The 13152-nt window shown below is 42.3% G+C and overlaps 1 protein-coding gene across 1 annotated transcript in view; it reads right to left on the bottom strand.

Moving 5' to 3' along the window:
* TMC2 (transmembrane channel like 2) overlaps positions 1 to 13152 on the bottom strand; it is a 56964-nt gene that overhangs the window by 26487 nt on the left and 17325 nt on the right. The window contains exons 7-9 of the mRNA XM_034761011.1: positions 10367 to 10465; positions 4406 to 4548; positions 2819 to 2966 (exon numbers count right to left, since the gene is read on the bottom strand). Of these exons, the coding sequence (XP_034616902.1) occupies positions 2819 to 2966; positions 4406 to 4548; positions 10367 to 10465 (390 nt within the window). The remainder of the gene's footprint in view (positions 1 to 2818; positions 2967 to 4405; positions 4549 to 10366; positions 10466 to 13152) is intronic.

Genomic DNA, 13152 nt, shown 5'->3' with positions numbered 1-13152 from the left:
CTTTTACCCACTCTGACCTTCCTAAACAGATTGTAACCAGTGATTTTAACATTCCAATTATATCAAATTTCTGCTCATCAATGAGAAATTCCAATTCCTCTTGCTTGTTGCCCAGACTCCTAGCATTGGTATCTAAGCAACTGAAAAATGTCTTTCCTTCAGATTCTTTGTCACATTAGTTCAGTTTGTTCTCCACAGTCTGAGTTTGCGTTTGTAGCACATTTGCCTTCTTAGCACCCTCCCCTTGCCTTATTCATTTACTGCAATGTTTGTATGGGCACTTGTCAGACCACTTTGTGGAACAAATTTGTTTTTTCAAAACCAGGGACATTTCTGTCCAAGATGTTTGCTTAGATTATAGCTGAGTAAAACCATTGTTTCAAAGCATTACAAGGGATTTTCCCCACACTCGATCTTTTTTTTAAAAGCCACTTACCCCGACTTGATGTTGCATTTTTCTGAATTGTTAGGATCCTAAATCTTTCCTACCTACCTGCTTACTCATACAATAAAGGAAATGGTCCAGGTTTTTCAGGATTGAACCAAAAGAAATTAAAAACAAAAAAACCCACTACTTTGGCAGCCTGAGCCAATAATTTTCTCTGGAGAGTTCCCAAAAGTTTTACCAGCTTCAAGGATGAACTTTTCAACAGCAAATATTAAAATAAAGAAGACTAAAATGACTAATGCAAGCACTCCAGATGCTGTTTGTCTACTGTTAGACTTTATAAGCCCTAAATCAATACACCTTTAAAATTGGCTCTTCTGTTGTAGCAAAGATCCTTCTGTTTTTGATGCACATGTGATCTCCCTCCTTCTCCAAGGTTTTTCTTTGAGTGTGAGTAATGCAGACGATTAAGTTCAAGAAATTCAAGGACTTTGTGATGTAGGATTCAGCTCAAGAATTTGTATCTTAGGAAACTGAACATAACCTTTAATTACTGACTTCTCCTTCCACAATGATCTGTGCAGTTGGTTTTCTCAGTGTGTAAAATCATTTCAGGTGTGCTGATACTTAAATTGCTTTTTGGTCCTCAAGAATTCTAGAAATGTTTTATCCAATACATTTTATATTGGGCTCTTCTATGCACAGAGTTCATCTTAGCTGTTTGACTTCTTTTTATTGAAACTTTGTTAAATGAAAAAATGGTTTTTTGACCAAAATGTTAATGGAAATTTTCCATAACGCCAAAGCTGAATTTTTTTGGGGGTAACAATGTACAGTTAAAAAATAATCTTTTTTTGGTTTGGTTTTCAGTAAAAATGTTCAATGTTTGCTTTTCAAAACCAAAAATGGTTAGCAATGCCTGATGTTTTAAAATAGAAAATGGTTTTGAAAAATGGACAACTTTTTTTCCATTTTTGGCTTCTGGATTTTTATTGGAAAAACCAAAACTTTTCATGGGATATAAATTTTTTTCTGCAAATAACTGGCATTTTTCAACCAGCTCTATAGTGGATCTTCTCAATAATTGCTTTCTCCATAACAATTTTCTTTGGAATTAATACAATATGGGCCAACCTTTGTTCTCAACTAGACCAGTATAAATTCACAATGACTCCATTAACATCAGTGGAGTTATTGTGATTCACACCAGTATAACTGAATCAGAATTTGGCTGGTATTGCGTAACATAGGAGCAAAGACCCAAATGCAAATATACACAAACTCCTTGTCTGTCTTCTCTTTTACGTAAACCATGTAATAAGCTAAACAAAGAATTTTTGCCAAATCCCCTTCATTCAAGTTCAGCTTGTGTACTGGCAGACTGTGAGAGTTATATTAGAAATAAAAACAAACACAACCTCTATATTGGAATTAGAGCTGGACTCCAAACCAGATCCTTGGATCTGAATCCCATTGCATTTAGGAAAGTTCATATTAATGCATCATGGCTAGGGCTAATCTCTCTAATGAGCTCTGTGATAGAGTATCAGGATTTAGTACTTTGTGTGGATGTGCAGCACAATTCCACAGGCTCTTTTTGGCAGCCAGAACAGCTGGGTCTCATTTTAGCTCAGGAAGATAAGACCTTCGATTGGAGGTGAGAGAGAGCAAGGAGGAGAGACAAGAAGCCTTGTAGGCAAAAGCCCTAGGGATAACCATAGGTGCTGGAACTAGGGGGTGCTGCTGCACCCCCGGCTTAAAGTGATTTTCATCATATGCAGGGTTTGCAGTTTGGTTCAATGGCTTTCGCTATATAAATTGTTCCAGCACCCCTGGGGATAACCAGCCTATGAAGGAGCTTGGATTAAGTTCAATATAGAACTGTTTATAAGCAAAATCCTATTTCTTAAACGGAGTCTCCTAGGCAGCAAACTAAAGCAAATGCCAGCAAGAGCATGAGTTTGGGCAAGAATCTATCATGTGCATGCTGTGTTGGGAAGGAGTGGAATTGTTGTTGAATTTGGGGGAAATTAGCATCTGAAACCAAACTTCTCAACTCTGCTGCATCTCTAACTGAAACACAGGAGAGGGCATATAGGAAAGATCAAGCTCCACAAGAGTATCTCCGTCCCTTGCAATTGTAAACCACTCACTTATTCCTCACTGATATTCCCTACTCCATTCTCCAAAGGAAAGTAAAACAGCTATAGTCTTCCAAACCCTAAATATGGAGATCCGTTCAGCACAGAACATATGAACTTAGAATCACCATGATTAATCATTTTATCCCAGGGGGCACCTTGGGATGCTATATAGGAATCCAGGTTATTGTCTAATTTTCCCCTTGAAATTCTGCTAAGGTGGATTTTGGTAGCATCTCCAGAGGCAGGGAACTCCCTGTAGAGAAAGTGTATGTCATTTAGATATTACCTTGAAGCTGGTTGTAATAGATGCAAATTTGTTGTCTGCAGTCTCCGGGTTGCCAATGAGGTAATCCCAGCTAGTGAACATTTTCCAGCTGAAAGTGAAATTGTTGTCATCCCCATCTCCTGTGTTTTCGTTGGCATTTCTGGCCATCCTGTGCGATGACACAAATGGCAATGTGTTTACTTGCAGTATATTATTCAGCCACTAGATGCCCCTGTGTGCTATATAGAAATTCAGACAAGTTGTGATTCCTGGTAAATAAGGAAAACAAAGCTGGGACTCAAGTTATGTGGCAGTATCTGCTTTGTGTCTGGTTGTAGCTGTTTTCTTTAAATAAATACCTCTGGTTTAAGGAGGGCTGAGTCCATAGATCATGATGCAGATCCACTATTTATTACAAAATGATAGCTATATTGGAGGATCTTTAATAACAGTAACTTCAATGAACTTTAGGAGGATTCATAAATGGACCAGGAGAGGAATTATTTGTATAGTGTCTAGCACAATAGGGTTTTGGTTCATGCCTAGGCACTATGGCAATACAAATAAATATCACCATCATCATCAAACTATATCTGTGCTATTTTGCATGCTATTTATTTTAAGAAAAACAAATTTCTGGTGCTGTCAGATATACCAGCTATTACATGATGTTCCAGAGAGATTTCAATGGTTACACAATGCTGGAGTAGAGTACTTGCAGTAAACCAATGGGGGGAGGAAGCATACTTGTTAATCAACACAGGAGCAGATATGTCTTCTATTGTTTCCTCTGTTCTATTTGATCCCTGAAATATTTTGTGATTCCTATTAGAGTTTCTAGCATAAATCCCTCCAGTATAGATGAGACAACAGATGTTGAGATTTTATGGTAATATTGTAAATGTACAGCACATCTGAGTGTCTGGATATATTTCTGTGCCTCATTCCAACAAAGGACTCAAGATTTTGTGTGCACTGAATAGCAACATGCCTGTTTCAATAAACATAAAAATCCATTTAGCTTACACTTTCCTATGGGGAGGAAGGGTAGTCTTGTGGTTAACTCCCATGATGTGGAGTCAGCAAATAATCTGTTCAAAAGCAGGAATAGAACTTCTTTCTGTGTGACCACAGGCAAGTCACTTAACTCTCTATCTGTGAAATGAGGTCAATAACATCTATCTCCAGTGTTTTGGGAGGCTAAATTAAATCTTTCTGAGATCCTTGACTAGAAGGTGATAGATTAGTGCAAAACATTATTATTCTGCCCAATGCAGGTTGGTTTGGGTATGCATCTGCTTTGCTTGTTAGAGTTAGGATCTAATGTGTACTCATTGTGAAGACCACACAGCTCCTATTGGCGTCAGTGTGAGGTTTTGGGGTGCAAGGAATGCAAGAGTAGGCTCTTTGGTGAAGTAGGCCCTAAAAGTCTTCTGAAATTGTCACATGGATTCTAATCACCTGGGAACTGGACTGAAAGTGCCATGCCATGTCTCTAAATCTGCTATTTTAACAATAAGTGGAGGAGAAAGGTGAAATGCAATAGAGATTAGTTTGAATTTCAGAGAAAAAGGAGAAAAAACACTAAAACCAAAGAACTATACTTACGATCTTATAACAACCATCAGGCTGTAGCCAAATACACTAACTCCAACCATGAAGTATGCCATCGGTAGCCTGTATTTTAACCAGCCGATTGTCCGTTGGTTGTTGTAGTAGCCATAAAAAAGAGCAGAATATTTGATATAACCCTAAAGAAAAATGAAATAAACAAAAAATCCCATCAGTAAGTTTGATTCCTTGTCTGTTACGTGCATTTCTCATACAAGAATGAAGGCCATTGGATTGTTTTAACCCTTTCTTGTAAATTTTGCAAGTTAAAATAGTCAATTTAATGATGAAGTATTTTAGTTCCTCATTTTTGAGTTAATCTTGGCTTTTTAGCGACTAGCTTCTGAAACATCACTCCATTGCTATCCTTATACATACATACACACACTCTCTCTCTCTGCCCCTCTACTGACCAGAAGAACCTGCCTAGATGAGTGGAAGCAAGTCGGAGGGTGAAAATTGAGGTCTGAGCTGAACCTGTCTACCTGTCTGGGGATGACTCTCTTCTCCCTGTCTTACACACCTCTTTGATGTAGTTAATAGTTCATGTCACTCTTGGTTACTAACATAATCCTGGACCAAACATCCCAATTTTCTGAAAACTCTGAGGTGAATCCAAAACAGTAGTCTCTTCCCATCCCCCAGGTCCCATCACACCCACTTGAAACCTTTTCTTCTAATTGGAAAATGACTGACTTTAACCCCAGAGCATCTCCTTTTATGGCTTAGGTGAATTTGAATTACGGACTAAGTCTAAAATCAAAATGATCTTTGGTCTTTTCCATGAAACCACTACTCTGATGGACTATCAGCTCTCAGGAAATGTTCTGGTCTCTTCTGAAATGGAGCTGTCTTTTATTACATACACAAGCGGACAGTCATTGAGTTCCTAGAAAATCTTATTTCTTTGGGCATTGGCAGATTCTTCCCCACTTTTCTATAATCGCCGATCCATGTTGACGTGTACTGTAGCATATTGTACATCTCTTCTGCTTTGGCTGTTCTGCCCTTTAGCTGAATATTTACCGGATAGTAGATACCTGGCTACAGGGCTGGATTAACTCTCCTGTGGGCCTGAAGCTATTCGGTTTTGTGGGGCCCCTGGGGGTTTGGAGTGGGCTCAGGGCTGGGACAGGGGATTGGGGTGTGGGAGGGGGTGCAGCTCCATCTCAGGGGGTGAGCTCTGGGGTGGGACAGGGTTTTGGGGTGCAGCAGGAGGTTCAGGGTATGGGCTCTGTGTGGGAGTTTGGGTGCAGGAGGGGGCTCAGGGCTGGGACAGAGGGTTGGGCTGCAGTGGGGATCTGGGATGGAGTTTGGGTTCGGGTAGGGGGTTGGGGTGGAGGAGGGGGTGTGGGGTGCAGGCTCCAGCCGGGAGGTGCTTACCTTGGGCAGCTCCTGGGTGGCGGCGCAGCAGGGCTGAGGTAGGATCCCTGGCTCCGTGCTGCTCTGCTCCCCGAGGTGGCCGACATGGACTCCCCCTTTCCCCCCACCCCCCGCAACTCACATTGGCTACGGTGCCCAGCTAATGGGAGCTGCAGAGCTGGTGCTGGGGGTGGGGCAGTACGCAGAGATTCCCTGAACGCCCCCCACCTAGGGGCCGCAGGGACACATCGGTAGGGTTACCATATTTCAACAATCAAAAAAGAGGACGGGAGGAGCCCCGCCCTAGCCCCGCCCCTGTCCTAGCCCCGCCCCCGTCCTGTCCTAGCCCCGCCCCTGCCCCTTCCACTCCCTCCCACTTCCTGCCCCCTCAGAACCCCCAACCCTCCCCCCCACTCCTTGTCCCCTGACTGCCCCCCAGGGCTCCACCCCCTCCCTAAGCCTCCCTGCCTCTTGTCCCCTGACTGCCTCCTCCTGAGACCTTCCCCACATCCTAACTGGCCCCCTAGGACCCTACCCCCCTACCTGTCCCCTGACTGCCCCAACCCTTATCCACACCCCCACCCCCTGACAGCCCCCCCCCAGAACTCCTGACCCATCTAAACCCCTCTGCTCCCTGTCCCCTGACTGCCCCCTCCTGGGACCCCTGCTCCTAACTGCCCTCCAGAACCCCACCCCCTACCTAAGCCACCCCTCTCCCTAACTGCCCCCCAGGACCCTACCCCCTACCTGTACCCTGACTGCCCAAAACCTTATCCACCCTCCCCCAGAAAGTCCGCCCCGAACTCCCCCCCCCCTNTCCTTGTCCCCTAACTGCCCCCTCCTGAGACCCCCCCCACCTGTACCCTGACTGCCCAAAACCTTACACCCCAACCCCCAGAGAGCCCCCCCCCCGAACTCCCTGACCCATTCAACCCTCCCCCCTGCCTCTTGACTACCCCCTCCCCCAGAACCTCCCTGCCGCGTCTCTGGCCCCCGGCCCCCTTACTGTGCTGCAGAGCAGCGCGCTCGACAGCGGGGGAGGGCAGCAGGGTCGGAGCTCCAGACGAACAGCCGGGGATCTGTGAATGCAGGGAGGGAAGGGGAGGGAGGGAGGAGGGGGAAGTGCAAGCAGGGCTCTGGCTCTGGCTTTTGGAGCACCGGCTGCTTTGTAAGCGCGCGCACGCTCTGCATGGGAAGGGGGAGGAGGGGAAGTCCGGACATTGACAAATTCCCCCCGGACGCTATTTTTAACCCGAAAAAGCCGGACATGTCCGGGGGAATCCGGACGAATGGTAACCCTACACATCGGTGAGCCAGTGATTGCGGCTCCAGCTCCTGGCGCGGGGGGGGACACTGAGGCTTGAGGACCAGCGTTTGCCCGCAGCACGGAGACTTGCCGGGCTGGATGAAAAGAAGCAGCGGGCTGCATCCGGCCTGCGGGGCCCCCTTAGCCCGAGGCCCTGGGCTGCAGCCCCTAAAGCCCCTGCATTAATCCAGCCCTGCCTGGCTACAACATTCTGGAAAGCTCCCATCTGTTCTTTTGATCAGGACTTCGGAACCACCAAAGCAATATCCTAGGCTGTACACTAGACCCAGTTTAATCAGTTCTTTGTAAAATCCCCAGCTGAGCTGGATGCATTCAGTAAAAGTTGTTAGTTATGCATGTGTTTATTAATGGGAGATTTCTAGTAATCCAGGCCACAACATTGGCTGCAGAGTTATTTCTGCATGATTTCCAGCAGGTGGTGGGAACACTGCAAATCTGAGTATAATGCCATAGGTACAGCACGACCTTTTGCATATCTCTGCCATTACTGAGGAGCTATTGAGAGCAGAGCAGCAACACAGCAGCTGGTATGGCAGCAACACAGTCCCTTGGAAATTGTAACCAATTATATTGTGTATGGTGGGGAGGATTCGAGTAAAAAGCCTTGTAAAATATAAAGAGGACCATTCTGGAGTTCATTAGTGCAGGGTGAAACTCGAGCCTGAAAATAACCTTCCTAATGTTTTAGTTTTCTGGTCCCTGGTCAAAAATTGTACAGAACATCACACTGCATGTTGTTGGGTTTTTTTATTTTCCTTCTGTGATACATGTAGTCTTATGTCCAAATTAGATCTATTCCTTTCTACTGCTGTCATCAATTATGTAACCCATTTGCTGCCAAAATATTCACTTATTCGTTACTGTGTTGAAAAATATTTTTCTGTTTAGAAATCTACTTTACAGGGATTGGTGGTGATGATGCTTCTTCTCTTCATTTTAAATTTATTCAAGTTTTTTCCCCCCCCATTGCACCACATGTATGGTGCACACTACAGTAATAAAGGGTGAGTCTCTGTGGATGTTAGTCACAGCAGCACAGTGTGGATGTGTGCCAAGCTAAAGGCAAAAATTTGGAAGCTTAATGTAGATCTGCTCTTTGTCCTAGCATGGTCACATATGGCCCCATCTCAGAACAAATTTCCTTAGTTGTTATGTGCGGAACCTATAGACATTCAAATAAAAATACCAGCTGCAGGTCAGCAAAAAATTACCCTCTGTCTTGAAGTGGGTTTATCCCCCAAACTAGACAGACTAAAGATTGCTGCTACCTTCCTTTTTTAATTTTTAAAGATGCACTGCTCATTCTACGCAAACATACTCAGATTGCCAATAATTAGCATTGAGCTTCAGTAAGTTTTACATGCTAGGGAGTGGGGAGAGTAAGTCTAAAACTCCAGTAAGATCCTCAATTAAAAATGAGTGAGACAATATCACAGCTGTATCAGGTTGCTCAAAACAGACATTTGAAGACCTGCTAATAAATTGGATTCATTTACCTGACCTACTTTCAGATTAGTGGTTTTTAGAAAACTTTAATGATGATCTTTCTGGAAGTACCACCTTCAATAGTAGTTCTCAGCAGCATTGGCTAGTATCTCAAAAACACTTCCAGAAATACCATCTTTTATTATCTGACCTCAGGAAAGGTATTATACAGAACAGAACCTAGTCACCCTCCTGCTAGTTTTCTCTGAGGACTGATTTAGTACCTTGATGGTTTCCTAAAGGCACATAAGCATGTTGGCATAAATTTTCAAGTGGAACTACTGGGTTTGTTTTGTTTTGTTTTTTGAGCACCTGAATTTTTGGCCACCCAACTTCAAACTCCTTTCAGGGGGCCTGATTTTCAGAGAATGGAGGCTCAGCAATTTCTGAAAACTGAATCCTCCCAGGTGCCTCAGGTTGGGCACCAAAAAGCAGAGGCATCGTTTCACTAGACACACTTGGAAATTTAGAATAATGGATATTTCATTTCCTAGTTTGCTGCACTTTGTCTATTCAGCAACTTCCTATAGTGCTTGCCACTTTATTTCTGATAAGTGGCAAGAGCACCTCCCCAATCTTCTTTTGGCCCCTCATTTCATGGCTAACTTTCTCCATTCATTGCCATTTATGTGAAGATGCTTTCTGCTTAGACATACCTAAATTTTAGAGTCAGTGCACACATGAGTTTGACATTCTGGCCCCAATAGGAAAACCTGAGCTGCTATAGGAAGTGGTGCTGGTAACTAAGTGGAACTCTTTCCTCTGAATCAATGCTCAACCTATGCACTAGTAATTGGTGAAGTGATTCTTGTGTGTACAGAAGTTCTGCATTTTTTTCAGGATGAAAGTCACTATATAAATGTAAAATGATGATTATGTGATAATTGGTCTATATTGACTTGCAGTGCAGCAGAGATGTAATTATTAAGCTGTCTTTATTTTTCCCAAATCTTTCCTTGCCAGTAAGGCTAGGTCACTTATGTGAACCTACGTCAGTAGTGCCAAAAGTCACTACTATCTGATGATTTATTCCATGACATATGTGAAATAAGTTGCTTTCACTCCACTTATTAGTAGACCATTATCCTCACTACAAAATTATTATTGTAAATCAAACTAATAGGCCTGCCTGTTGTAATTCTAATAGAAGAAGCCAAGGATTGAGATATATAGAACTTCAGTTTCCCAGGGCTACAGATAATTTTTTTTTTTTAAGGGATGGAGAGAATAGGTGTCTGATTCTGATTTCACTTCTCCCAGTGAAGGACTGATGTAATTCCATTGACTTCAGTGGATTTATTTATGTTTTATCTTATTGTAAAATGAGAATTAAATCTACAACTTGAACAGCCACGTGCTCTGTAATTGTGCATGTGCACCCATTTTAGAATTTTTAAAAAAGCAACAGCTTTTTCCTGCAGAACCAACAATTGCATATGGATGTGCAGTATGTGCATTCCAAACACATTTATGTATGGAAATTTGCTAAATCCATATGCAAACAAATGTGCACGCGCGCACACAATAGATTTTGATCCAAAATGTTTTGGGGCTTGATCCAAAGCCCATTAATGTCAATGGGAGTCATTTCATGTCCTTGTCTGGGGGAAAGTGTAAGTGTGTGTGTGTGTGCGCAACCATAAAATAATGATTTAATCAACATCTGGGACCAAATTAATCTCTGTAAACCTAGCAATTTCAATGGAGTTACATCAGGGATGAATTTTGTTCCTTTACATATTAACACATCTTATCTACTTTGGAAGTGAATGTACAATACTTACCTCAAAATCCCAAAGGACAGAAAAATCCATAGCGGTAGCTTGTTCAGCTCTGGGTACAGTTTTTCTAGGTATACTTCCATATGGGATTCCCATCAAGATCTAGGAGAGGTTTATGAAGACATGTTTATAGTATAGCAGAGTGTATATCACCTTTCATTTCTCCATTAATTAAATATGTTCCTTGTAATAAGATACAATAGGACAAAGGGAAGTTTTTAAAACGTGGAACAAATTCACAAACAGGATTATTTAGCAAAGATTGTAGAACTCCGATTGCAAGTAGTGACTCAACCTGAAATAGCATATGCACGTTTAATGATCCCCATAAGCTTCCTAATGCTTCCCAGGACTATCAAAAGTGCAAAAAATTCTGGTGTTTCATGATTGTGTGTGTGTGTGTACTGTAGATTATGGCTCTGATTCACCACATTGGTTTAACATCAGTTTAACTTTTGGGCATGTGAATAGTGCCTTTGAAGTCAAGTTAACTGAGCTTAAGTGCTTTGCTGAATTGGGATTTGACATGGTGAGAGTTTTTTCTGCTGCTGTGTTACAATGACTTGCTGCAAATTACTCTGAGAATTTGGGAGATTTTAGAATGACTTCTTCTACAATTTAAAAAATAGTAGTAAAAAGAGAGACTCTCTCGAGCAGTAGGTTGAAGTTTTACCGGCCCTGATTTTGCTAGTTCTTGTGGGAAGGGTAAAAACTTCCAGATCTGGAATCAACAGTGAATGACGTGAGTGAAGATGATGAACACTTTCACAAAAATGCCTAGTGGCAAAGAGTGAAGTCCTAGTCCTATTGAGGTCAATGAGAATTTTTACCGTTGATTTCACTGGGCCCAGGATTTCATCTAAGAGCCTGATTGTGATCTCAAACTGGTGTAAATGAGGAGTAACTCCTAGAACTAGACCAGCGCAAAACTCATGTGAGATGAGAATTGGGCCCTGTATTATTTAACCACCACCCTTTTACTTCTACTACACCTCTACCCCGACATAACACTGTCCTTGGGAGCCAAAAAATCTTACCGCGTTATATCGAACTTGCTTTGATCTGCTGGAGTACGCAGCCCTGACCCCCCTCCCCTCTCAGAGCACTGTTTTACCGCGTTATATTTGAATTCGTGTTATATCAGGTCGCATTATATCGGGGTAGAGGTGTACTTTGATGTTCATCTATCAAATATCTCATAAAGTCCATAAAATGTGGTTGTAGTTGTGATGGGTACATTGTTAAAAATGAAGGAAAAAACCCAAACCAAACCACCACCACCCCCTAAATAAAAGGGGAAAGTCTTAAAAAGGGCTGAGAGATGGATTTGGAGACTATCGCAAGTAAGGTCTATTCTCCAGGAATAAACACAGGATGGAGGAATCTAAAGTAACTTACAACCAATTAATGTCTTCTCTGGACTAAATTCTGTTCTTGCTTACACCGGCATAAGCCTGCTGAACAACCAGTGGGGCCCCTCGATGATAGAGATAGAAAAAGAGCACTTAAAGATGATAAAGTCATTGAGGAGAAACTAAACCAATTCTTTGCTTCAGTCTTCATGGCTGAGGATGTTAGGGAGATTCCCAAACCTGAGCCAGCTTTTGTAGGTGACAAATCTGAGGAACTGTCACAGATTGAAGTGTCAGGAGAGGAGGTTTTGGAATTAATTAATGAACTTAACATTAACAAGTCACAGGGACCAGATGGCATTCACCCAAGAGTTCTGAAAGAACTCAAACGTGAAATTGCAGAACTATTAACTAGGGTTTGTAACCTGTCCTTTAAATCGGCTTCTGTACCCAACGACTGGAAGATAGCTAATGTAACGCCAATATTTAAAAAGGGCTCTAGAAGTGATCCCGGCAATTACAGACCGGTAAGTCTAACGTCGGTACCGGGCAAATTAGTTGAAACAATAGTAAAGAATAAAATTGTCAGACACATAGAAGAACATAAATTGTTGGACAAAAGTCAACATGGTTTCTCTAAAGGGAAATCGTGTCTTACTAATCTATTAGAGTTCTTTGAAGGGGTCAACAAACATGTGGACAAGGGGGATCCAGTGGATATAGTGTACTTAGATTTCTAGAAAGTCTTTGACAAGGTCCCTCACCAAAGGCTCTTATGTAAATTAAGTTGTCATGGGATAAAAGGGAAGGGCCTTTCATGGATTGAGAACTGGTTAAAGGACAGGGAACAAAGGGTAGGAATTAATGGTAAATTCTCAGAATGGAGAGGGGTAACTAGTCGTGTTCCCCAAGGGTCAGTCCTAGGACCAATCCTATTCAACTTATTCATAAATGAGCTGGAGAAAGGGGTAAAAAGTGAGGTGGAAAGTTTGCAGATGATACTACACTGCTCAAGATAGTTAAGACCAAAGCAGACTGTGAAGAACTTCAAAAAGATCTTACAAAACTAAGTGATAGGGCAACAAAATGGCAAATGAAATTTAATGTGGATAAATGTAAAGGAATGCCCATTGGAAAAAATAACCCCAACTATATATACAATATGATGGGGGGCTAATTTAGCTACAACAAATCAGGAAAAAGATCTTGGAGTCATTGTGGATAGTTCTCTGAAGACGTCCACGCAGTGTGCAGAGGCGGTCAAAAAAGCAAACAGGATGTTAGTAATCATTAAAAAGGGGATAGAGAATAAGAAGGAGAATATATTATTGCCCTTATATAAATCAATGGTACGCCCACATCTTGAATACTGCGTGCAGATATGGTCTCCTCATCTCAAAAAAGATATACGGGCACTAGAAAAGGTTTAGAGAAGGG

Source organism: Trachemys scripta, chromosome 2 (assembly GCF_013100865.1).
Source record: "Trachemys scripta elegans isolate TJP31775 chromosome 2, CAS_Tse_1.0, whole genome shotgun sequence".
Classification (NCBI taxonomy): Eukaryota; Metazoa; Chordata; order Testudines; family Emydidae; genus Trachemys; species Trachemys scripta.
Note: the sequence above shows the minus strand (reverse complement) of the source record. Positions and strands in the feature narration are given on the sequence as shown.